Source organism: Schistocerca cancellata, chromosome 10 (genome assembly GCF_023864275.1).
Source record: "Schistocerca cancellata isolate TAMUIC-IGC-003103 chromosome 10, iqSchCanc2.1, whole genome shotgun sequence".
NCBI classification, from domain to species: domain Eukaryota; kingdom Metazoa; phylum Arthropoda; class Insecta; order Orthoptera; family Acrididae; genus Schistocerca; species Schistocerca cancellata.
In genome coordinates this window covers 191,660,161-191,684,723 of record NC_064635.1, presented here as the reverse complement: position 1 = coordinate 191,684,723, position 24,563 = coordinate 191,660,161, and the positions used below count along the sequence as shown (strand labels likewise).

The 24,563-nt window shown below is 41.2% G+C and overlaps 1 protein-coding gene across 1 annotated transcript in view; it reads left to right on the top strand.

Annotated features, from left to right (window-relative positions):
• LOC126106327 (protein crooked neck) overlaps window positions 1–24,563 on the top strand; it is a 79,454-nt gene that overhangs the window by 47,468 nt on the left and 7,423 nt on the right. The window contains exons 10-12 of the mRNA XM_049912575.1: window positions 2,334–2,480; window positions 11,134–11,328; window positions 22,662–22,922. Of these exons, the coding sequence (XP_049768532.1) occupies window positions 2,334–2,480; window positions 11,134–11,328; window positions 22,662–22,922 (603 nt within the window). The remainder of the gene's footprint in view (window positions 1–2,333; window positions 2,481–11,133; window positions 11,329–22,661; window positions 22,923–24,563) is intronic.

Below are 24,563 nucleotides of genomic sequence, written 5' to 3'. Positions count from 1 at the left end.
TATCTCTTCACAAGCTTTGAAATTCCTTCTGCATAAAAATCACCCGCTTGTGCCTGGAGCCAGCCTGTGACCGCATCTTTGAGCTCTTCGTCGTCATCAAACCGCTGTGACCCGAGCCATTTCTTCAAATGCATGAAGAGGTGATAATCACTTGGCGCCAGGTCTGGGCTGTAAGGTGGATGGTTGATAACGTCCCACTTGAAGGACTCAAGAAGGGCCGTTGTTCTGCGAGCAGAGTGAGGACGGGCGTTATCGTGCAAAAAAACGATACCGGAAGTCAGCATACCACGGCGTTTGTTCTGTATAGCCCGTCGTAACTTTTTTATTGTTTCACAGTACACGTCTTGATTAATGGTCGTACCACGTTCCATGAATTCAACCAACGACACCCCTTTGGCATCCCAAAACACCGTTGCCATCAGTTTTCTGGCAGAAAAATCTTGCGAGGCTTTTCTTGGTTTGGTAGGCGAATTTGAATGTGCCCACATCTTTGATTGTTCTTTTGTCTCAGGGTTCACGTACTTAATCCAGGTTTCGTCACCGGTCACGATTCTGTTTAACAATGGTTCTCCTTCGTCCTCATAACGTGACAGAAAGTCTAATTCAGAGGCCATTCTTTGAGTTTTGTGGTGGTCGGTAAGAATTTTGGGCACCCATCCTGCACAGAACTTACGGTAACCCAATCTTGCTGTCACTATCTCGTACAAGAGAAATCTGTGGAAAACCAGTAGACAACTCCGACATTGAGAAACGTCGATTTTCACGAACTTTCGCATCAACTGTCTGAACGAGTTCGTCAGTCACCAATGATGGTCTACCACTCCTCTCTTCATCATGAACGTTTTCTCGTCCACTTTTAAATAAACGTACCCATTCACGGACAACTCCTTCACTCATAACTCTTGGTCCGTACACGGCACAAAGCTCACGATGAATAGCTGCTGCAGAATATCCTTTGGCTGTAAAAAACCTCATGACAGCACGCGCTTCACATTTGGCGGGGTTTTCTGTTGCAGCACACATTTCAAACTGCCACAAAAACTAAACTAGCGCAGGTACGACGTTCACTCGACCACGGCTTGATGCCGACTGACCTGTTGAGTGCGTGAACGCACAGATGGCGTCGCTACTCCCCCCACAACCCGCATTGTGACCAATCGGAGGTTACTTTCTGAACCGCCCTCGTATGTTAATAGATGCTTAAGAAGTAGCATGTGATCTTACCATGTACTTTGTGTATGTGTTCTGTTCGTGACCATGAAATTAAAAATGTATTTTAACATTTTGAAAGTGAGTGGACTAAAACTAGGGGCTGAAATAGGTATGTGTTTTGTAGTTCTGAAGAGCAGGACAGCCTTAGCTGTTACAAAACCTTTCCCTTAGGCAAAATGTTTGTGTGTGTGTGTGTGTGTGTGTGTGTGTGTGTGTGTGTGTGTGTCATGTTCTCATGCCAGCTTGCCTGTTCCCAGTACCTGCAAGCCACCAGGTGAACATCTCTCATGCCCATTCCTGTTCTTGGGGTAACTGAACTGTTTGTTGACAGAAAGAAATGTTTTGAGTACTTCTGTCTGAAGTCACCTGGAGATTCTGTTTTGGAAACAATTGGTTGTGAAATAGTGTAAGGAAACTGTTTACTGGTTGATTACAGCTGCCTCCATCGTACTTGCTGGCCTTGGGAAACTTCATTATTGCCCGTGGGTTCACGGTCTAGTTCCCTGACCCGTTCCACTATTGTGTGATGGAGTCTAACCCGTGTGTGACACTATGTCGTGTAGTTGTTAATTTGTCATCAACACAAAAGCAGAGGTCGGCGTTTAATGCTATTAAAAAAAATAATGTTCCATATTTGAATATGCTTGTTTTGTAGATGAGCATTAGCTCCTTTCTTACCTATTTCAGTGCAAAGTAGCACTGTGCCAACTTTCTCACAATCTCATGCTTGAAGCTAACAATGACCAAAGTGTGGACGAAGTTTGGTTTGGAATGTGATCCATTGTTGCTGTCTGTGGATATTATATTGCAGTAACAGCAAATTAAAAGCATATTCTTAAATAAATGAGAAATAGTTTGTAGGGAAAAAGTCTCACACTGACAGGTAGTAGTGAATACCATTATCTCTGATGACTGTTTTATTAAACATGACTTCATTTAGACTATAGTGTAAATATTGTGGTTACATGAAGAATTGCGCATAAAGTTAATCAAAGGAAACATTATTGCTTTGTCTCTAGTGAGATACATATGGTCTCATGTTACTTCTCTTTTCTTTTCTTAATTCCAGTGATTACAGAAAAAGTAATTAAAGCATTTACATTATATCTTTTTAATTATAGGGCATGGCTCTTGGAATGTGTCCCAAGGACAAGCTCTTCCGGGGCTACATCGATCTCGAAATCCAGCTCCGAGAATTTGACCGTTGTCGCATTTTGTACCAGAAGTTCTTAGAATTTGGACCTGAAAACTGTGTCACGTGGATGAAGGTAAAGATTTATATCTATAAAAAAGGATTGTTAAACATTGGAAAATCCAGGATGATATTAACAACATAATGAAAAAAATAGTTGCTTCTCATCATATAGCAGAGATGCTGAGTCGCAGAAAGGCACGACAGTGAATGGCCACCGACAAACTGTGGCCAAGAAACAACGGGACCACCCTTTCGCTGAGCAAGCCTCCCAACATTATGTTCTTCATTTCAATGACTGTTTGACAGCCTGTGCCATCTGGATGCCTCCCATCAACATCAGCTTTTCTGTATTGTGCAGGTGGGAACTCTTCCTGCAATGTATCCTATGTTCCCATAACCCTCCTAATCTCAACCTTCATTAGTCATTGTCCTTACCCAACTAGCCCCTTCCCTGTTCCCATTCCAGCACTACACAGCCCTCTATTCCACCAATGCACCCAGTCTTTTTACTTCTCTCCTTATCCGCTAACACCCCTCTCCCCTCTCCTCTGTCTAAACTCCTGACTGCACATAGCTGTCCCGCTCTCCACTGTGTCCCTGTGTTCTCCCAGCAGCACTTTACCATCTCCCACCCCTATCCTGCTATCCCTCTCCCTTCTCACCCCAGTCTGCTCCTTACCCCCACCCAGTTGCCTCTCACATAATGCCCTGCTGCTCGCAGTCTGACTCCAGCTGCCAGAACTATGGTCGTGTGTGTGAGTTGTGTTTGTGTGAATGTGGCATATGTGTATGTTGTCCAATTTTGACAAAGGCCTTATTGGCCGACAGCTAAGCTTTTTGTTGTGCCTTTCTGCGACTCGGCATCTCTGCTATATAGTGAGTAACAACTATCCTTTTTGTTAGTTAACTACTGATTTTTGTTTGATAACATTTTGTTTGAAAACTGACGATCCAGAACTGGGTTGGGGTATCTGGATAAATGCATTATTTATGATAATGGCTTTTCTAGGATGGGGACAACGTGCAAAACAAAATGTCGGGCAATTTATCACCTGTTGATGAATTGTGACTGACACCAAGGCACACTTAAAAGACCAGGTGATCACAGTAGCTTCATAGTTCGCTCATGTGTATGAACAAAAGATAGACATAGAACAGCCAAAGTTACTGTCAGTACCCAATCTGTAAGTGGACCTAGTCAATAGCTATCATTTGACTGCAGGAGATTGACAGCTATAATAAATTTTTGTAGATGTTGGATTATAGTTCCTCACATTCAACAACCATTGCTAAAGATAGTTGTGCCATTGATTTGAGGAACTATTTGTGGACATGAATTAAGTTTTCTTCTTTTGTTCAATTATAGCTCGTCTTTCTCTTGCTGATTTCCTATCCCTCTCTGCTCTACGAGTAATTCCAGCTTTCCATTTATTTAATTTTTTTGCTGTCAACTTTCTCTTATTCTTGGTATATTATCTGTTTCTTCTTCCACCATTCAACACTAGCAGACTGTAATAACTTCTTGGAGACACTTATATTCACTTTTAGAAATAGCTACTTGGGGTCATAACCATAATTGAGACTAGACTGACGAATGAAGTATAATACTAATATTAATAAATTAAATCTCAGGTGTAGTGTATGTTGTAGGTGACCAAGTGGTGCAGTATTTCAGTGATTAGTTGTGTCAGAACTATCAAGTGTGCAGATGAAGTGACAGTCTGGTGCCTAAGGGACTGCTTGTACCTCCCCCCCCCCCCCCCCCCCCCCACCCATTCTTACCAGCCAGTGTTCCATATGATCCTAATTACATCATATGTGGGGTTCCAAGCTTTGCTGAGGTTGTAGCCAGCATTGCAGTTAATTAGTTGATCCTTGGTCAACTCTCAATAGGTTTCTTGGTGATGCTGTCTCAGGAATGTGGTGTCAGAGCCAGGACTCTAGTGTTTTCACACTGCATACTATGTGTTTCCAAAAGGCAGTGTTCCGTAGCAGCTGACTTGGACTGCATTAAACAAGTATGTTGTCGATGTTTTTGGTAGCAGTTTTCGACTGGGAGTATAGACCATATTGACAAAGGATTTTAGGTAACGTACTTCAACCTTGCAAAATATAAGGTTATCGTTTACACTTCCCAGTAACACTTGTGTCATAGAGGTTGTGCAGAACAAAATCTTAGTTGTGTTTTGGGATGATGATTCCTATTTTCCCCAATAACAGCCTTAGTGTATGGTAAAAATGCAGTGGCAGTGCTCTGTTCCTGTTCCTCCATTCTTTTTAAGAAGAATGCTTTAGATGTAGTTTGTAGTGCCCATCAGGTTCCACCCCTCTGTTGAATCATACTGGAGAGTGTCAAGAACAGTCTGACACTTCACAAGGCTAGTGTGTACCATATCTCCTCCCATTATGCCAAATCATACATCAAACAAACTGTATGAGGTGGTACTTGAAAGAAACTGAACTTTTTTTTAGCACAAACCTTCAATCCCCTTCAACGTACTATCCACTTGCACTAATACACTTGTGTAATCTTTTAGTCAATTTTTTCAAAACTTTGTGATATTTGACAGCACCTCCATTGTTTTTTTCTTCACCTGAGCAACATCAGCTAAACAGTTTTCTTTCACATCTCTTTTCATTCTAGGAAACAAAAAAAAGTCACACAGGGCACAGTTGATGAGTATGGGGGGGTTGAGGAACAGGGTCATACCATTTTTGGATAAGAATTGTACAGACAGGGCCGTGTGAGCAGGAACATCGTCATAATGGAAAAGTCATCCAACTGCCACAAATCAGGCCATTTCTGCTGCACACTGTTGTGCAATCTTTTGAAAACTTCCAAGTAGAAAGTCTGGTTAACTGTCTGACCCTGGAGAACAAACTCTGAATGGACGGCTGCTCTCAAAAAAAAAAAAAAAAAAAAAAAAAAAAAAAAAAAAAAAAAAAAAAAAAAAAGATCAGAATTGTTTTAATGTTTCATTTCACCTGAGCTTTCATGAGGTGAGGCAAACTTGAAGTCTTCCACTAGCTTGATTGTTGCTTTGATTCAGGATTGTATGCATAGCACCAAATTGTGTAACCTGTGATGATTTTTGAAAAAAAAGTTTGGATCATTTTGGGACTATTCTTTCAAAGGACAGCATGCTTCCATGCGACCTTGTTTTTCTTCAGCATTCAGCAGTTGAGGCATGACTTTGGCAGCCATCCTTTTCACTCCCAAATCCTCTATCACAATTCGCTGCACTGAACTCGAAGTCACTCACGACAGCTCTCCAGTTTCTTCAGTAGTCTGTTGTAGATTTTAATTGATGATTTCATGAATTTTTCAACATTTTTGTGAGTCTGAGTTGTGGAAGGATGATGAGTATTGGGTTTGTCATCAATTGATATTTCACCATTTTTGAAAAGGAAAACCACAAACGCTTGGATTTTTTCTATAGCAGTGTCCTTGTATACCATTTTTAATATTTCAAGAGTTTCCGTTCTCCTTTTTCCCATCAAAAAGCAGAATTTCTCCAACATACGCTGTTCACAAAAATTACCTGTCGCAAAAATGACTATCACACAAAACAGTTGTCGCTATAAATCCTGCCAAAACTAGTTTGACCTCCGCACTTGTATTACTGACTCTAGTATGTTCACTCTATGCTTTCCTAGTGGCAAAGTGTGGTACTTCAAAAGCTCTGCCCACCCAATACAAACCACCTGACACCACTGCTGAGGACATCATTGACATATGTATGTATTGCAGCCCAACAAGTCAGCCATTGCACAGTGTTGCCTTTTGGAAGTACATGGCATGATGTTCAAATGCACCAGAGTCTGGTTCCAATACCTCATTACTGCAACTTTGTTATCAAGGAATCTATTGAAATTTTATACCATGGACCAATCAATCAACTGCAACACTGGCTACAACATCAGCAGTTTCCACAAGCAAAGGGAACTCACTCCTAGGATTGATAGAACTGCTGCTGTCAGCACACTGACACACACTGTAGGGAGCAATTGGTGTACAGAACACTGAATTCTGCAGTACTCAGTTTACATCTGAGAGCGGGCTGTTGATAGAACATCAGCAGAGGGGAGGAGGGTGTGTGTGTGTGTGGGGGGGGGGGGGGGATGACGATATATGTGGTTCCAAAGTCATCAGTTGGTTGTTTCATAGCACACTTGATGATGGTGACAGCATCAGTTACCAAAATATTGTATTTTTTCAACACCAACAACTGTTAGTAAACCCAATGATCATTTTGCTATAAAATATGTCAGGAAAAACTGAAGACTCACTATAGCAATGCTGATGTGTCATTTCACTGTTCACATGAAACACCTATTTAATGCTGGGTTTTTAACATATGGGGCTTATTATGTTGTAAAACATAGAGGACAATTTGGTGAATCTGTGGTTGCACTTTTAAGTAAGTATTAAAAGCTACCAACCACTATTTAATGGTTGCTACCAGCTACAAAACATGTTATTCTTAGAATGATATGCTGAGAATATTTGTACGTGGCTGAAATCGTGGCTACACAACTTCCATTGAAACATGTGCATGAAAATGCATATGGTGCAGTTCCAGTGATATTATAAGAAGCTAATTATGAAATCTTGAAAATTATTACATTTATTCAACAAAAACAAGTTGTTCAGACACTTCAGAAATAAATCCTCGTACAGCAATGAGGTACTCCAAATATAGGAAGGGGGTTTGGTAAGTGTGGTAAATTTGCATTGAAAAATGGAATATTTTTGTTGTGCCTTCATGGTTGTTAAGTTTGATTATTCCAAGGGTCATATAAAGAATTTCAAAGATGTGCAGTGTACAGTTCATTGTTGGCAGCTGTCTGAATTGAACAGTGTGTCGATTGCAGTGGGAAATGGAGAAAGCAGAGTGTTTGCCGTTATGAAACATTTTCATTTGAAAGTGTGGACTGCTCTGCAAATCAAAACAAAATTTGATGAAGTTCACATGGACTCTACACCATCACTGAAGACCATTTGTTTTTCGATTAATGAATTTAAACATGATTGTACAAATACTTAAAATGGAGTACATCCTGCCCGTCCAACTGAGCTCACCACAAAGGAAACTAATGACAAAATCCATGGTATGGTAATGCAAGACCACCAAATAAAAAAATGCCTGAGATTTAAGAGACTGTAGGCATCTCAACTGAGAGAGTTCATAATACCCTGCTTGGAGAATTGGCTATGAAGGAGCTGTGTGCAAGGCGAGCACCACAATTGCTCACAGTCCAACAAAAGCACATAAAGCACAAACGCTTCAATGCTATAGCTGCCGATGTTCTATCGCAGTCTGTATGTGTTTTTACATTGATTTGTGACTTTTGATGAAACTTGGCTCCATTTGCCACACACACAAGTCAAAACAGCAGTCAAAATGATGCCCAAAGGCTGTTGAAAATCCACTGAATAAGTCAGAGACCATTTTGTCAGCCAATAAGTTGATGGCCACTGTTATTTGGTTTTCTCAAGAAATAATCCTTGTAGATTACTTGGAAAAGTCACAACATTACTGGACCCTATGATGCTTCATTGTTGGAGTGTGTGAAACTTTTGTTGGCTAAAAAATAGAGGATAATGCACCATCATATACATCAACATTAACAGTGACAAAAGAGCATGACTTGGGCTTGGAGTTGGTACCTCATACACCATATTCGTAGACATAGCCCCCAAATTACTTCTTCCAGTTTCCTAATTTGAAACTTTGGCTTGCTGGGAAGAAAGTTTCACGAAATTGGAAAGTGATAGTTGCAGTCAACAAATATGCTGCAAAGTTTGACAGAACATAGTTTTCTGATGTGATAAAAAAGGTGGAGGATCACTGGACCAAGTGTATATCCCTCAAAGGAGACTGTGCCGAGAAGTAAGGTTAGTTATTTACGAAACAAACATTTTTTTGTTGCTATCTTACCAGACTTAACAAACCATCGTAGTAAACAAAATCAGGCCTGAGTTGAAGTCCATGGCAGATGTGATTGAAGTCTCTGACTGTGTGCTGGTTCATGCACAGATTACCTCAGTTCGATACTGTGATGGATTTTGACGGAAGATTGGAATGGGGCCCAGTCTGTGATAACTGAATGTTTACTTAAACTCCAAGTAGGAGCTCCAGTGTTGAAAAAGGCAACAGAAATGGCTCAGACAGTAGTGTGTCTCTAATACTGCAGTATGTGTCTTTCCGGTACTGCCATCTAGTGGAGACTTATCTCAGGTTTGAAACAGCATCAGTCAACAATGTACAGTCCCAAGGAACCGTTCACAGAGTTTATATTGGACAGATGTATTACAAATAATGGAAAGTCCAGGTTGGAAGAACAACAATAATATGAAAATGATAGATTGCTGCTCACCACATACAAGAGGGTGAGTTGCAGACAGGTACAATGAAAAAGATTACTTAACATTTAAGCTTTCAGTCAAAAGGCCTTCTTTCGAATTAGAAAGTGCAAGTTCGCACACACCAACACACATGCGTGTGCACACACACTTGTCTGCAGCTCAATGCCCGCTCTATATGGTGAGTAGCAGTCTATTCTTTTCATAGGAAATTTCTTGTAGAATGTGAATATATTGAAGGACACTGTCCTTTTCATATCACAGATGTATTGCAGCTATAAAGAAAATGTTGAAATATCATTACTCACTAAAGTTAAACAAATTATCTGTTTAAGTCCAGTTTAAAATGGTTCTGACGTTAGCTTACAGTTAATTTGCTTTATTTCATTGAGTTACTGAGGGATAGGTTTCTTTCGTAACTATGTATTACTCAGTCATAATTACTTAAATTCACATCTCACATGGACTATTCTAACTTGCTCATTAATCCATTAAATACCTCTGTTTTGTAAGCACACCACAGTCACTGTGGATCGCAGGGTCCCAGGTTCGATTCCCAGCCTGGTTGGGGATTTTCGTCTGCCCGTGGACTGGGTGTTAGTGTTGTCCTCATCATTTCACCACCACCACCACCACCACCACCACCATCATCACATCATCGTCATCATTTGTGACAGTGCCTAGATTGGCCTGTGAAAAAAAATGGGACTGTGTAAAAATTGGGACTTTGTACGGGCACTGATAGCTGCACGTTTGAGCGCCCCATAAACCAATCATCATCATCACATCACAGTCATTGCAGCTGGAAACACAAATAAATAGTATGGCTTACATGTGTGGATCAGCTGTAAGAAAGAAATTTAGAAAGTTGCCTGTACATTCTATGTATGTTTTAAAACCCAAATTTTGGTCTCATTTTAATGTTGCATTCTTTGGGCTCTACTGTGATATCATGTTCCATTTTATGCTTCAGTTGTGTTAGTTCAGGCATATTTCTCTCTATTTTCATGTCTGTACTTTTGGTACTTTCCACTTCTGGCTCTATTCCTGTAGTTATGATCCAAGAAGTTCTACTCTCTATTATTTGAGTAGTAAAAAGTTTCCCATTTGGTTTTATGGTGTCATTAATTCGTGTGGGAAATGCTAACCACAATTTATTTCCCAATACATGTGTTCTGTAGGGTACAGATAACACATCTGTTATTTGTTTATCATTTAATCTCATGTGCCCCCCCCCCCCCCCAAAAAAAAAAAAAAACTAAATGTCATATTGCTTCTTCAGAATGTGAAGTATTGATAGTATGATGGCTATTTTTTTTCCAAGGTTCACTCAGTTACAAAATTATAACCACAGGGAAAATCTGATGAAGCTTTGCACAGCATCTCTAGTACTCCTGTCGATCACATTGCATCACATAACATTTTTCAGTTCTGATGCGTAGTGAGTGTATAAAGTTGTTTAGGACAATAGTGTTTCCAACCAAGTATGAAGTGCTTGCTGTCATTCAGTTTCTTCATGCTGAGGGGTACCACCTGTTATCATACAGCCCCCATAACATAACTGTCATACATGACAGCAAAATGCTTCAGTGGTGCCAGGAACTTTAAAGCAGGATGTACAGACGTTCATTATGCAGGCGGTCAGGGAAGAAAGTAACTGGCAACTAATGATCTTGTTCAGTGAGTGGATCTGGCAATTTTATAAAATTGTCTGTGAAGAGCATTTCATAACAAGCGAAGATTAATGTTGTCATCTGGCATTGTTGTTCTTCATGACTTGCTTGGCCACACGCTGCAGCTGCAACAAAAAGCTCCTAGTGATTTTGGTGAGAAGTGTTTGATCACCTACCATACAGCCAGGACTTGGCAGCACCTCTGATTTTCATCTATTTGCTAACATGAACCACTGGCTGTGAGGACAAGATTTTGGCACACACAATCAGCTACAGACCAGCATAGAGCATTGCACGAAAGAGAGGCAGCTGCCTTTTACAATGATGGTATTGGAAAGTTAGTTGCATTGGGAGCTATGTAAAGAAGTACTTGCAAATTGTAGCTAAATGTTGCAAATAAAACAGTTTTGATCATCACTGTAGTTTCCATTTTGCGACTGATCACATTTTGGGAAACAAATAGCCCTCGCATATTTCAGTTACTGCATACATTCCACACCCCACCACCCCTCTCCCTCCATATCTCTCTCTCTCTCTCTCTCTCTCTCTCGTGTGTGTGTGTGTGTGTGTGTGTGTGTGTGTGTGTGTGTGTGTTAGTGTGTTGGAAGAGAAAGAGCGGGCATTATAGCCTTGTATGAGATACTGCCTTACATATGTATATGTGACTAGTGTGTAGTAATTGTCAGTTTGCAGAGCTGGAAACACTCCTCGGTGACATTGACCGTGCGCGGGCTATCTACGAGCTGGCCGTAAATCAGCCCCGTCTGGACATGCCTGAGATTCTGTGGAAGGCATACATTGACTTTGAGGTAGGCCAGGAGGAGATGGGCCGAGCTCGCGAACTGTACGAGCGCCTTCTGGAGAGGACGCTGCATGTGAAGGTCAGTCCAAAATGCTACCCATTAATTTGCAAGCATCCAGCTAGTGCACTTGCACATGAAAATTTGGTAAATCTTTAAGAAGGGCCATCTGCACTCTTACTTGAAAGTGTATGTTTGTAACACCTGTCACACAGTATCGAGGATAGTTAAGCTGATGGAACAGTTGACTTGTTTAGCCAAGGACTTAACTTCAGGCATGCTCCAGGGGAGTGTTCTAGGACCACTACTTTTTACAGTGTGTGTTAATTACACAACAGATAACATCAGAAGTTCCCTAAGGCTTTTCGCAGAGACCATTGGTTTTCATAATACATATAAATGACATAATAGATAATATCAGAAGTCCCGTGAGGCTTTTCGCAGATTATGCTGCTGTATACAGAGATGTCATAACACTGGAAAGTCATAGCAAAATGTGAAGAGACTTGCTGAAGATTCACACTGGGTGCAGAGAGTGGCAGTTGACTGTCAACGTAAACAGTGTAACATATTGGCAATACAGAAACTTTATTGAACTTTATTGTATGGTTACACAATTGCATAACAATCACTGGAAGTAGTTACTTCTGTAAATATGTATACAAGATGGTTTAAAGTGGAACAACCGCATAAAATGAATCGTGGGTAAGGCAGATGCCATACCAAGATTCGTTGGAAGAATCCTCAAGAAATGTAGTCTGTCAACAATGGAAGTAGTTTACAAAATACTTGTTTGAGTAACAATTGAATATTGCTCATCAGTCTGGGATCCGTACCAGATAGGACTGATAGAAGAAGTAGAGAAGATCCAACGAAGAGCAGCAGGTTTCATTACAGGTTCCTTTCGTAAATGTGCAAATGCATCACATAGATGCTCAGCCAGTTTCAGTAGCAGTCTCTGCAACAGAGGCATTCTGCATCACAGTATGGTTTACTGTCCAAGTTACATGAGCATACGTACAGAGAAGTCAGCCAATATATTGCTTCCTCCTATATAAATTTTGCAAAAAGACTATGAAGATCAAATTAGAGAGATTTGAGCACACACAGAGGCTTACCAGCAATCATTCTTTCAGTGAACCATTTGCAACTGGAACAGGAAAAGGGGGAAGTGATACTAGTACACAAAGTACCCTCTGCCACACACCGTAAAGTGGCTTGAGGTGTGAAGAGGAGCTATGTTTTTGTTTCAGCTATCGTGAAATAAATAATAGTTTTTTACATGACAATAATCTTAATGTTGTAGGTACAAGAGTGCAATCAAACAGAGTTTTCCCAGAAAAGAAACACATATCAAATGCTGTAATACTTAAGTTTTCATTAAAAGCAATGACATCTGGAACAAAAAATCAATTTTATTGAGGCATATAAATGGTAGGTGCAGATTTCATTGAAGCTGCAGATTTCATTGAATGTAAAAACAATAAAGTCTAATATTCCTTCTCAATTCTTTATTGACATTCAAGGGCTTCATCAGCTGCCAACTGAAAAGTAAACTGTCACCTTCCAATCTAGCCTAGTCCTCGGGCAAATCAGACACAACAGATTGGTCTGTCACCCATAATGAGATTCCATATTTGAGACGGATTTATTAATAACTGTTTCAGTATAAAGAATGCGTGAGTGCTGTATGTATCAGTGTGTGGCAAAAGCAGATTGTGGGGGCAGGACCATGCACACAGTGCAAATAATTCACAATTTCTGGCATAAAGATGGTTAACAGCTGATCATTGGCTGCCCCATACGATCCTCTCATCTGTTAACTGTGTCAAACTGACCCGGTGATGTGTTGGTAACATCTGCTGTATGCCACACATGAAAGCACAACCAGCACAATTAAGACTCTCAAGTAATGTTGTTATGTTTCATGTTTCCTAATGTGCAGCTGAACTGTTACAGTATGAAAATAGTGTACATGAATCAATAGCTTTGGTTTGAAAGAAATCCATTTGACCAGCAGTGAAAGATTACTGTGACTGAATTCCAGTAATTACTAAATGTGATCAATAACATAGGTCTACTTATTTATACAGTGCAATTTTTTCTTAATAACTGTAGGTGATTCTGATATGTTAAGGTCAGAAGTGCTAACAGGGTTGCCACAAGTTCTGGAAATGAGGGAATTCCAAAGATGTCAGGAAAATTTAGGAAAAGAAAAGAAAAAAAACACAGGAGAAATCTCGTTTTTGTCTCAGTAGATGAAATTGTTTGTTTCCTGAGATGTCATGCATGGTCACTGGCCGGGTGCAGCTGAGTATGTGTGGCGCTTCCCTACTCCCTTGTTCTTACTGCTCCTCCACTTCCTGCCATTCCCCTCAGCTTGCAGTCAGTGCTGCCACTACTTTTTACCACTGGCCTAGCAGCTGCTGACAAGAGGTAGGGAGGTGTTAGGAGTGGTTTGTTTGCATCTGATTCTCAGAGATTGTTGATGCAGCAGCCAGAGATGGTGGTCATGTGGGCGTAGTTGTGCCTGAGTGACTGAATGTGTGTATGCTCTCGTTTTCTGACAAAGGCTGTGGCCAAAAATTTAGTTGTGAGAGTGTGACTGTCTTTTCTACATGCCTGTCTGCGGCTTAGCGATCATCTTTACGGTGAATTGCTACCTATCCTCATCAGTATTGATTCTCAGAGTACAGGGTGATTCAAAAAGAATACCACAACTTTAGGAATTTAAAACTCTGCAACGACAAAAGGCAGAGCTAAGCACTGTCGACGAATTAAGGGAGCTATAAAGTTTCATTTAGTTGTACATTTGTTCGCTTGAGGCGCTGTTGACTAGGTGTCAGCATCAGTTGATGCTAAGATGGTGACCGCTCAACAGAAAGCTTTTTGTGTTATTGAGTACGGCAGAAGTGAATCGACGACAGTTGTTCAGCGTGCATTTCGAATGAAGTATGGTGTTAAACCTCCTGATAGGTGGTGTATTAAACGTTGGTATAAACAGTTTACAGAGAATGGATGTTTGTGCAAAGGGAAAAGTTCTGGACGGCCGAGAACGAGTGATGAAAATGTAGCACGCATCCAGCAAGCATTTGTTCGCAGCCCAGGAAAATCGACTCACAGAGCTAGCAGAGAGCTGCAAATTCCACAATCAACTGTATGGAGAGTCCTACGAAAAAGGTTAGTTATGTACGTCAACTACCCGAGGCGATGGATCGGCTGCCAGGCAGCCCGTGACAGAGCACTTCATCACTGGCCTCCAAGAAGCCCTGATCTTACCCCCTGGCATTTTTTCTTATGGGGGTATGTTAAGGATATGGTGTTTCGGCCACCTCTCCCAGCCACCATTGATGATTTGAAACGAGAAATAACAGCAGCTATCCGAACTGTTACGCCTGATATGCTACAGAGAGTGTGGAACGAGTTGGAGTATCGGGTTGATATTGCTCGAGTGTCTGGAGGGGGCCATATTGAACATCTCTGAACTTGTTTTTGAGTGAAAAAAAAAAACCTTTTTAAATACTCTTTGTAATGATGTATAACAGAAGGTTATATTATGTTTCTTTCATTAAATACACAGTTTTAAAGTTGTGGTATTCTTTTTGAATCGCCTTGTATTTTCACAAGTTATCTGTTGCATGGATTGATCACCTGGGTCTCATTTCATCAACATGGTGTCTGTGACACATGAATAGCTGGCCACATGAGTGGACTCCCATGATGTGTCAAGACTGCAGGCCATTTCTACAGGTGTCTATAACGGATCGGGCTTGCCAATCTGAAGCCCACCATCATTTCCCACTATTGTGCAAGCTCTGCCCATTGGATCTAGTCCCACAGACCTGTGTGCAGACGTGGTCTGTTTGTGTGTGACATAATGCGGCAGATTTTCGTGGTGTATCCCAGGATCCAGGACTGATGTGCTCCTCGGCAGGCCAGAGGCCACAGGCAGTTGATTTCAGGAATTACGACTGCCTCACCAGAAGTACTTTGTAGAGTGTGACGTTTTATAGACATTTTATTTATTCTATCACAGTTTGCAACTTCAAAAATAATTTATATATGAGAAATTATGGATGATAAGAAGAAGAAAATTGTGGCAGTCGCTGGCCGTTTGTACGCTATGTACTCATATATTTCTCAAAAGAAAAATCACACAATACCTGTAAAATAATAGTCATAACACAGTGACTAAGAACCGACAATAACGAACATAGTAGAACCAACATTTTATCGGTGATCACTTATAGTGTTGGTTTATGCAATTCTTCCCTGTCTTACCATATTTACTCGAATCTAAGCTGCACTCGAATCTAAGCTGCACCTGAAAAATGAGACTCGAAATAAAGGGAAAAAAAAATTTCCCGAATCTAAGCCGCACCTGAAATTTGAGACTCGAAATTCAAGGGGGGAGAAAAGTTTTAGGCCGCACCTCCAAATCAAAACAAAGTTGGTCCATTGTAATATGAGACACAATTTAGGTCGAATGAATGACGATATAGCTGCAGTAGTTTGGTTCGAGTCGTAAGCTTAGCAGTTAAGCTTTACCACGTAGCCATTGCTATGCGTCAGGCGCTCCGTCCGTATTTATACGGGTACCCTTCCTTTTTCACGTGCTTCATCTGGTTTGAATCGATTGCTTATTTTGCTTTGATCTGATAAGTGCCGTTTTCTTTGTTATAGGTGTTTGCGTCACTCTTAAGCTGAAAATGCATTACTGCACTGTGTCATGCATTGTTTGTCGCATTCTGATAGTGCGTGTTTACGGCCTGTCGCAGCACGCGACATGGCTTGCTTTTGTGCGCGCTACCGCTGCGTACAATTTTAAAAAAAAAAGGAGAGAGAGAGAGAGAGAGAGAGAGAGAGAGAGAGAGAGAGAGAGAGAGAGAGAGAGGAATCGTCTCATTAGCGAAACAATGGCAAGAGACTGCTATTTGTTGTTACTTACACTGCTGCTTTCTCTGATAATGATCAACAAGAATCAAATAATAGACTGCATATCATAGAACATGTTCTGAACGAGAGTTAGGTGAAAATTTTTCTCCGTTTGAAAATCTTTGCGGCCCCTTCTTTATTACATCAAATTCTGCACAGAAATTAGAGTCATCTTAGATTTAAAAATCTAGTCACTTGCTGTGCTTCATTTCTGACTGTATCACTATTAGGCATAAGAATAATACGAATATAAACATGACACGATACGTATATTCTTCCACATTTGCTGTTGTCTCGCTCTAGTTTCGTAGTTTATTAGGCAGACCGGATTGAAATGAGATAGCAGCAAACACGAAAGAATACATGGCAAAATGTTTATATTCGTATTATTCTTATGGTGAAGAGAATACTGTATGTGATTCAAATTTCATCAGGTTCCTATTAGCAACCATCTCTTCTCACAGATAGGAAAAAATTCAGAATGTAGAGTTGGCCATATTGACAAACATCCCAAACAGTCTTGCCAGTCAGATTTTCGTAGTACACTGAAATTGTGCTACATGCGAAGATGAACAATACGGAATTTGTATTTACTTCATTGGATGATGTCTGAAAATGCAGTGGTCAAAACTCGCGGCGGAGAAAAAAAGCTCATCTTCCACTTTTTTTTTTTTTTAATTTATTTACTGACGCAGAGGTTTTGGCGCCAGTATTTATCTTTGTGCCTACAAAGCATGCCTGCGTAGCGCTACATATATTCGATGGCAGAAATTAGTTGTGGCGGCACGTACCAACATTTTTCATAACTTCCGCTTGCTTTGCACTCGATTGTAAGCCGCAGGCTTTTTTTTGGATTACGAAAACCGGAAAAAAGTGCGGCTTAGATTCGAGTAAATACGGTATACACTTCTTTTGTCTGAGGTTATTTCTGAAATCAGTGAAGGTATTTTAAATCTGTCTTGCAATTCCAAGGAAATGTGTACTTTTGTCACCAAATGTGTTTTGTTTTATTGAAATAAAATAACAACAGTGATCTGAATGAAACCCATATACCATTTGGCTTGCTTTCTCCGCCTAACAACAGTTCATTACAAAAGATGTCGTTAAGATTTTTGCTCCCATGGGGAGACATGCGGCAGTCCTTACCTTTTTTTTCCAGTTTATGTCTTTACTTACCCTTGAGATCTCAAAATTTGTTGGGGAAAAATTCTAATACTTTCTGGAATTCAGGGAATTTCACTTTGGGAAACTTGTGGCAACCATGGCTAAGGGTTTCCCTCTATCACATCAGATATAAAATAGTGATAAAGATCCAGAAAATTCATACAAAACACATACAGCCAAAATAGATCCTAACAGCTGTGGTAACTTAGTGGCCACGTACTTGAAAGTGTTACTGTCTTTTGGTAAGTCTTTAATAAAGTGTTTCATAATGTAAAGTTTTATGTGAAGTGGAGGCAGAAGCTTTCCTTGGATACCCTAAAGTATTGATTACTGCATTTTTATAATGAGTCAAATTTTCTGAGACCATTGCCTCTTTTTTTGGCTGCCCTATTTGCACAGGGAGCATGGGTTCTTGGTGTAGCCACCCTATTGACCAAGGTCATGGAGAGTACCTTCAAATCCTCACATATGTCCCCCTGTATTCTTTGTAATTAGGCTTGTTCACAATAAAGGCTAAAGAATCAGTCTTCTCTTTCAAATGTATTGAGTATCTAACAGGTGTGGAAACACATTTGTTTCCATAGTGGAGAAGGACAGCTGTGAGACTTCTGCCTTTTGCTAAATTCCAAACACATATATCAGATCAGGAACATCAGAGCAGTATAAAAGGTCATTGTGATGAGAAAAGAAAGGGAAGAATATTTTATTCTATTTCTTATAACCAAGAGAAAGAAATTCCAGAACCCAACAAGTTCTTTTCATGCAGCCTAGAGATTGACAGCTGTGCAGCATCTTTTAGGAATGACAGGTCTTTAGTCAGAATGTACAAACAATTGTGGCCAATGGCAATCTTGACTTGCATAATCTTCATCAGAAGGGTGACATGTCATGTTCCCTAAAACTGTCAGGTGACAGAGGTACAGATATCAAATCCGTGAATCACATCACACAATGAAGATCCGGTGTTTGGATAACAGATTTCCTTTTAAAGTTTTCTTTGTCTGTTACAAGAATGAAAGTATTTCATGATTAAACAATGGAAAATCCAGGATGGAATGTAACATCATTATCAAAAGGATAGTTGCTACTCACCATATAGCGAAGATGCCGAGTTGCAGGTAGGCACAACGAAAAGACTGTCACAAAATAAACTTTCCGTCAATAAGGCCTCTGTCAAAAATAGACCCCCCCCACACACACACACACACGACTGCAGTATGGCAGCTGAAGCCACACTGTGTGTGTGTGTGTGTGTGTGTGTGTGTGTGTGTGTGTGTGTGTGTGTGTGTGTGTGCACGCGCGCACATGCGCGAGTGAGTGTTTTGTCTATTTTTGACAAAGGCCTTGCTGGCTGAAAGCTTATTTTGTGGCAGTCTTTTTGCTGTGCCTATCTGCGACTCAGCATCTCCGCTATATGGTGAGTGGCATCTAGCCTTTTCATAATATTGTTAGTAATTCATGTTTGTGATTTCAAGATTTCCACCGTACCATTGGCACCTCAAAGTACAAAAATTTTAGCTGTTGCTTAGACACTCGATGTTGGGCCCATGACATGTTGTGACAACCAGTCTTTATGCCAAACTACACAAAACACACTTCAACAAAGTTTGAGATTGTCTGCTGCTGCTTTTTCACTGCAATTATACTGCAGATGTAGTAGAAGTGGTCACAAGCATCAATATCATCTCTTGAAGCCATGAAATTTGCAAAAGCCGGTACCAGTCAGTTTATCATCAGTTGTTAAGATTTGCATGAGAAGTGACCTGCAAAACAAATGTAAGGCTTTGACATTACTATCTAATAGAATTACAGTGTATCCCTTTCAAATCCCTCACATTTCAAAGGCCCAGAAAAAAACCTACACTATTTATGATAATGAAATTGCATCATGTTTCAGCATCTCAGAAGAGTTCATTTAGTAACCGTGTGTACACCTCTACTTGTGAACCATACGTAATATGAAGCAGCCTGGATTCAATTTCTTTCGTAGTTCATTATAGCATGTCCTCAGTCATTGTTGCAATCACCTCAGTGATGCAACATTTTAACATAAGAATATCATTTGCTCTGGTCACATACACACGGTCTGTCACGAATGTCAGAAGAAATCCAGTGGGTAATGTTTGGTGTAATGTGATAGCCATGCATTGCATCACCTGCGTTTGATCCAGCAATTGGGAAATTTAATATCTGGGAACTTGCAAACAGCCATTAACCAATGCGGTGGAGCTTTGTCTTGTTGAAAGGTGATGATGGTTTGCAAGTCTTGTATCTGAGGGAATATAAGCTGCTCCAACATGTCCAGATGCACTGACCCATTAACTGTGTTTTCTATGAAGATGAACAGTCCAACAATCCTGTCGTGTTCATTAGCCCACACACCAGATGTTCACTTTAGGCCTATCACAAACATGTTTAATGACAGCATCCGGGTGCAGTAAGCCCCAAATCCAAATATTATGCTGACCATTCCTGATACATGAAAAAAAGCATCTTTCCAGGAAGCTGATCTTTGTGTCAGTATTCGGCAGCATATCCATAGCAAATTGTTGTTGGCATGGTTTGTTGTTCGACATCAGATATTGCAGAATTTGCACTTTGTAGACATACACTTCTGGAAATTGAAATAAGAACACCGTGAATTCATTGTCCCAGGAAGGGGAAACTTTATTGACACATTCCTGGGGTCAGATACATCACATGATCACACTGACAGAACCACAGGCACATAGACACAGGCAACAGAGCATGCACAATGTCGGCACTAGTACAGTGTATATCCACCTTTCGCAGCAATGCAGGCTGCTATTTTCCCATGGAGACGATCGTAGAGATGCTGGATGTAGTCCTGTGGAACGGTTTGCCATGCCATTTCCACCTGGCACCTCAGATGGACCAGCGTTCGTGCTGGACGTGCAGACCGCGTGAGACGACGCTTCATCCAGTCCCAAACATGCTCAATGGGGGACAGATCCGGAGATCTTGCTGGCCAGGGTAGTTGACTTACACCTTCTAGAGCACGTTGGGTGGCACGGGGTACATGCGGACGTGCATTGTCCTGTTGGAACAGCAAGTTCCCTTGCCGGTCTAGGAATGGTAGAATGATGGGTTCGATGACGGTTTGGATGTACCGTGCACTATTCAGTGTCCCCTCGACGATCACCAGTGGTGTACGGCCAGTGTAGGAGATCGCTCCCCACACCATGATGCCGGGTGTTGGCCCTGTGTGCCTCGGTCGTATGCAGTCCTGATTGTGGCGCTCACCTGCACGGCGCCAAACACGCATACGACCATCATTGGCACCAAGGCAGAAGCGACTCTCATCGCTGAAGACGACACGTCTCCATTCGTCCCTCCATTCACGCCTGTCGCGACACCACTGGAGGCGGGCTGCACGATGTTGGGGCGTGTGCGGAAGACGGCCTAACGGTGTGCGGGACCGTAGCCCAGCTTCATGGAGACGGTTGCGAATGGTCCTCGCCGATACCCCAGGAGCAACAGTGTCCATAATTTGCTGGGAAGTGGCGGTGCGGTCCCCTACGGCACTGCGTAGGATCCTACGGTCTTGGCGTGCATCCGTGCGTCGCTGCAGTCCGGTCCCAGGTCGACGGGCACGTGCACCTTCCGCCGACCACTGGCGACAACATCGATGTACTGTGGAGACCTCACGCCCCACATGTTGAGCAATTCGGCGGTACGTCCACCCGGCCTTCCGCATGCCCACTATACGCCCTCGCTCAAAGTCCGTCAACTGCACATACGGTTCACGTCCACGCTGTCGCGGCATGCTACCAGTGTTAAAGACTGCGATGGAGCTCCGTATGCCACGGCAAACTGGCTGACACTGACGGCGGCGGTGCACAAATGCTGCGCAGCTAGCGCCATTCGACGGCCAACACCGCGGTTCCTGGTGTGTCCGCTGTGCCGTGCGTGTGATCATTGCTTGTACAGCCCTCTCGCAGTGTCTGGAGCAAGTATGGTGGGTCTGACACACCGGTGCCAATGTGTTCTTTTTTCCATTTCCAGGAGTGTATATAAAGATGCTGATATACTACATAAAACAATGTTTCTTGGGGTACCTTAAATTGTGTAGATGCCTAAACAGTTGACTTGCAGGGACTTCTGAGAAATTGTTGTCTGATGTCCTCCACTGTCCCTTCCTAAACACTATGACACGCACTTAACTGTTTTCACATCAGGTGAATCACATCCATACTACCTAAAATGATTTCTTTGCATATTAATTGGTGATTTTGTTTCTGCAAACAACGCTACTGCTTGCACATGCTGCTGTGGAGTTGCCATTTTCTCTTCATGTGATCAGGCTGCACGCTGGTGACAATAATTAGCACATCTGACATGGGAATATAAATTCTTTGAGATCCTCTAGCATGTAGTGCATGCAGTGTCATTATCATATCTGCTGCAGTTTGTTCCCCCGGGACTTTGAAATGTGAGAGGTTTGAAGGGACATCCGTATATGAGTGGCTCTGTAGTAGACTAGGAAACATATTTTTTTTTTTATTTTTTTTATTTTTTTTTTAGCAAGTTACATTGCAAATGTTCATGAAACAATAATGGCTTTAGTATAAAGATTAAATACCTACGTTTTGCATACTTCAAAGAAATTCTCAATTGATATAAATCTCCATGTAATTGAATTTTTGAATTGGTGCCCAAAAATACAGAAGATAAATTCTTTACCTTTAAGAAAAACGATTCATTGTCAACCATTGTAAGCGTTGGAGATAGTTTACATGCAACTGAATGTCAGTGTCAGATATTCCGTGTAGACAAAATGACACTGCTCACTAGCATTGGCAACGTGTAACACATTGAGCAACCTCACTGAAAACACATTTACATCAATGTTGCTCGTTACATGACTCTTTCACTCACATGAACTTGTTCTCAGCTACGCTAATTTAGTTATTCATTTGTTTACATCACAATCGTACCGCGATTTCTTGTGTGTGTGACCTCAACATCCTTACTTTTGTTGTGAAACTTTGTTTCTTATTACCTGTCTTGTCACTTATTTATAGAAAAAGAAATAGAAAGAAATGAAAAATTGGCTGTAGAAAAGTAAAACCACAGTTGGGAATAAATAATACTAAAATCCAAAAAATATCACTGAAAGTGGCCATAAAATAAAACAATTTATTCCTGTCTCTTCATGGGCATAACATGTCCTAGTTTTTGTTACATGTTTTGGCACACAGTTATCAGTAATCCTGTAGCTTTTAACTGAAATATTATTTTTTTATAATGTATGAGACCTTCTGCATCATACAGTCTGCTTCCGGCCTTTATAGGTATGGATGAGCTACGCCCAATTTGAGATGTCGGCTGTCGGAGGTGAAGATCCGGAGGCAGCTGTAGCACTTGCCCGCCGTGTGTTCGAGAGAGCAAACCAGGCACTGCGGAGTGCCCAGGACAAGGAGGAGAGGGTGATGTTGCTGGAGGCGTGGCGCGACTTTGAGAAGCGTCATGGTGATGCAGACTCTGTAGCTGGGGTGCAGGCGCGCATGCCACGCAGGGTCAAGAAGCGGCAGCGTGTGCAGGCTGATGATGGGGTGAGCAGCGTCCTGTCCTTGTAGATACTTTGCTTTTTTGTAATTGCATTAAGGCCTGTCACACAAATCTCTCTCTCTCTCTCTCTCTCTCTCTCTCACTCACACACACACACACACACACACACACACACACACACACACACACACACACACACACACACACAGAGAGAGAGAGAGAGAGAGAGAGAGAGAGAGAGAGAGAGAGATTGATGTCAAAGTACAGGGAGTGGTGAAAATAAATGCATACTCCCACCAAGTATATTGTTATGCAACTTTTCATAGTGTGGCTTGGTGGCTTAGTGCTCAAGTTTCTGATAATAAACCCATAGGTAGCATTGAATCTCCCATCAGTTCTAAGATACTTTCTGTCACATATTACTTCTGGAGTTTGGAGTCCACATTAAACTGGCATGTTATTTTGTATATTCCAGAATTTGAATATGAGCCATTGTTACTCTTTATTTTATGTTAGGTTGTGTTGTAGTTTATTAGATGTAGAAAATCCCATTATTTCTTTGTGGTATTTGTGGACATTTTAAACCTTTTGTAATATATTGCCAGTGTACAGTATGTATGTACATTAATGTTTTGTTTTTATCTTCTTCTGTGGTGTGGTTGTGTGAGGGTCTTGTGTTTACTGTGCCTAGTAGTAAGTCAACCATGAAAGCTGTGTAGTCATTGGCAACTGTAATATTTACACTTTTTTTTTTATTTCCTGTTGCGTGGTCACGTAAAAGATATTTTATTTACCCTGTGCAGCACTGACCTGTGTGCCACTTTTTTTATTAATATTCAGATGACATGAAGTTGCAGGGATTGTGGTGTTAGCCAGGAAAAATATATCTAAATACAAAGATGATGTAACTTACCAAACGAAAGCATTGGTATGTTGATAGACACACAAATAAACACACACACACACACAAAATTCAAGCTTTCGCAACCCACGGTTGCTTCATCAGGAAAGAGGGAAAGACGAAAGGTTGTGGGTTTTAAGGGAGAGGATAAGGAGTCATTCCAATCCCGGGAGCAGAAAGACTTACCTTAGGGGGAAAAAAGGACAGGTATACACTCGCGCGCGCGCGCACACACATATATCCATCCGCACATATACACCAATGTATATGTGCGGATGGATATGTGTGTGTGCGTGCGTGCGCGCGAGTGTATACCTGTCCTTTTTTCCCCCTAATGTAAGTCTTTCCGCTCCCGGGATTGGAATGACTCCTTACCCTCTCCCTTAAAACCCACATCCTTTCGTCTTTCCCTCTCCTTCCCTCTTTCCTGATGAAGTAACCATTGGTTGCGAAAGCTTGAATTTTGTGTGTATGTTTGTGTTTGTTTGTGTGTCTATTAACCTGCCAGCGCTTTCGTTTGGTAAGTCGCATCATCTTTGTTATATATATACACATGAGGTTTATCTCAAAAGTTCTGCACAGTGTAAGATAGAATTGAAGAGAATAATTTATTTTACAAAATCCTTTAGAGGCCTTCAATACAATCTCCATTCTTGCTTATGTCAACTGCCCAACATTTTGACAACTTCCGTATTTCAGATAAGGGACATTCATTGTTGAGCTGTCACATTACTTGGGTCGACTCAGTGGAAGCCTCATCAGTTGTATCAAAATGTTTTTCATG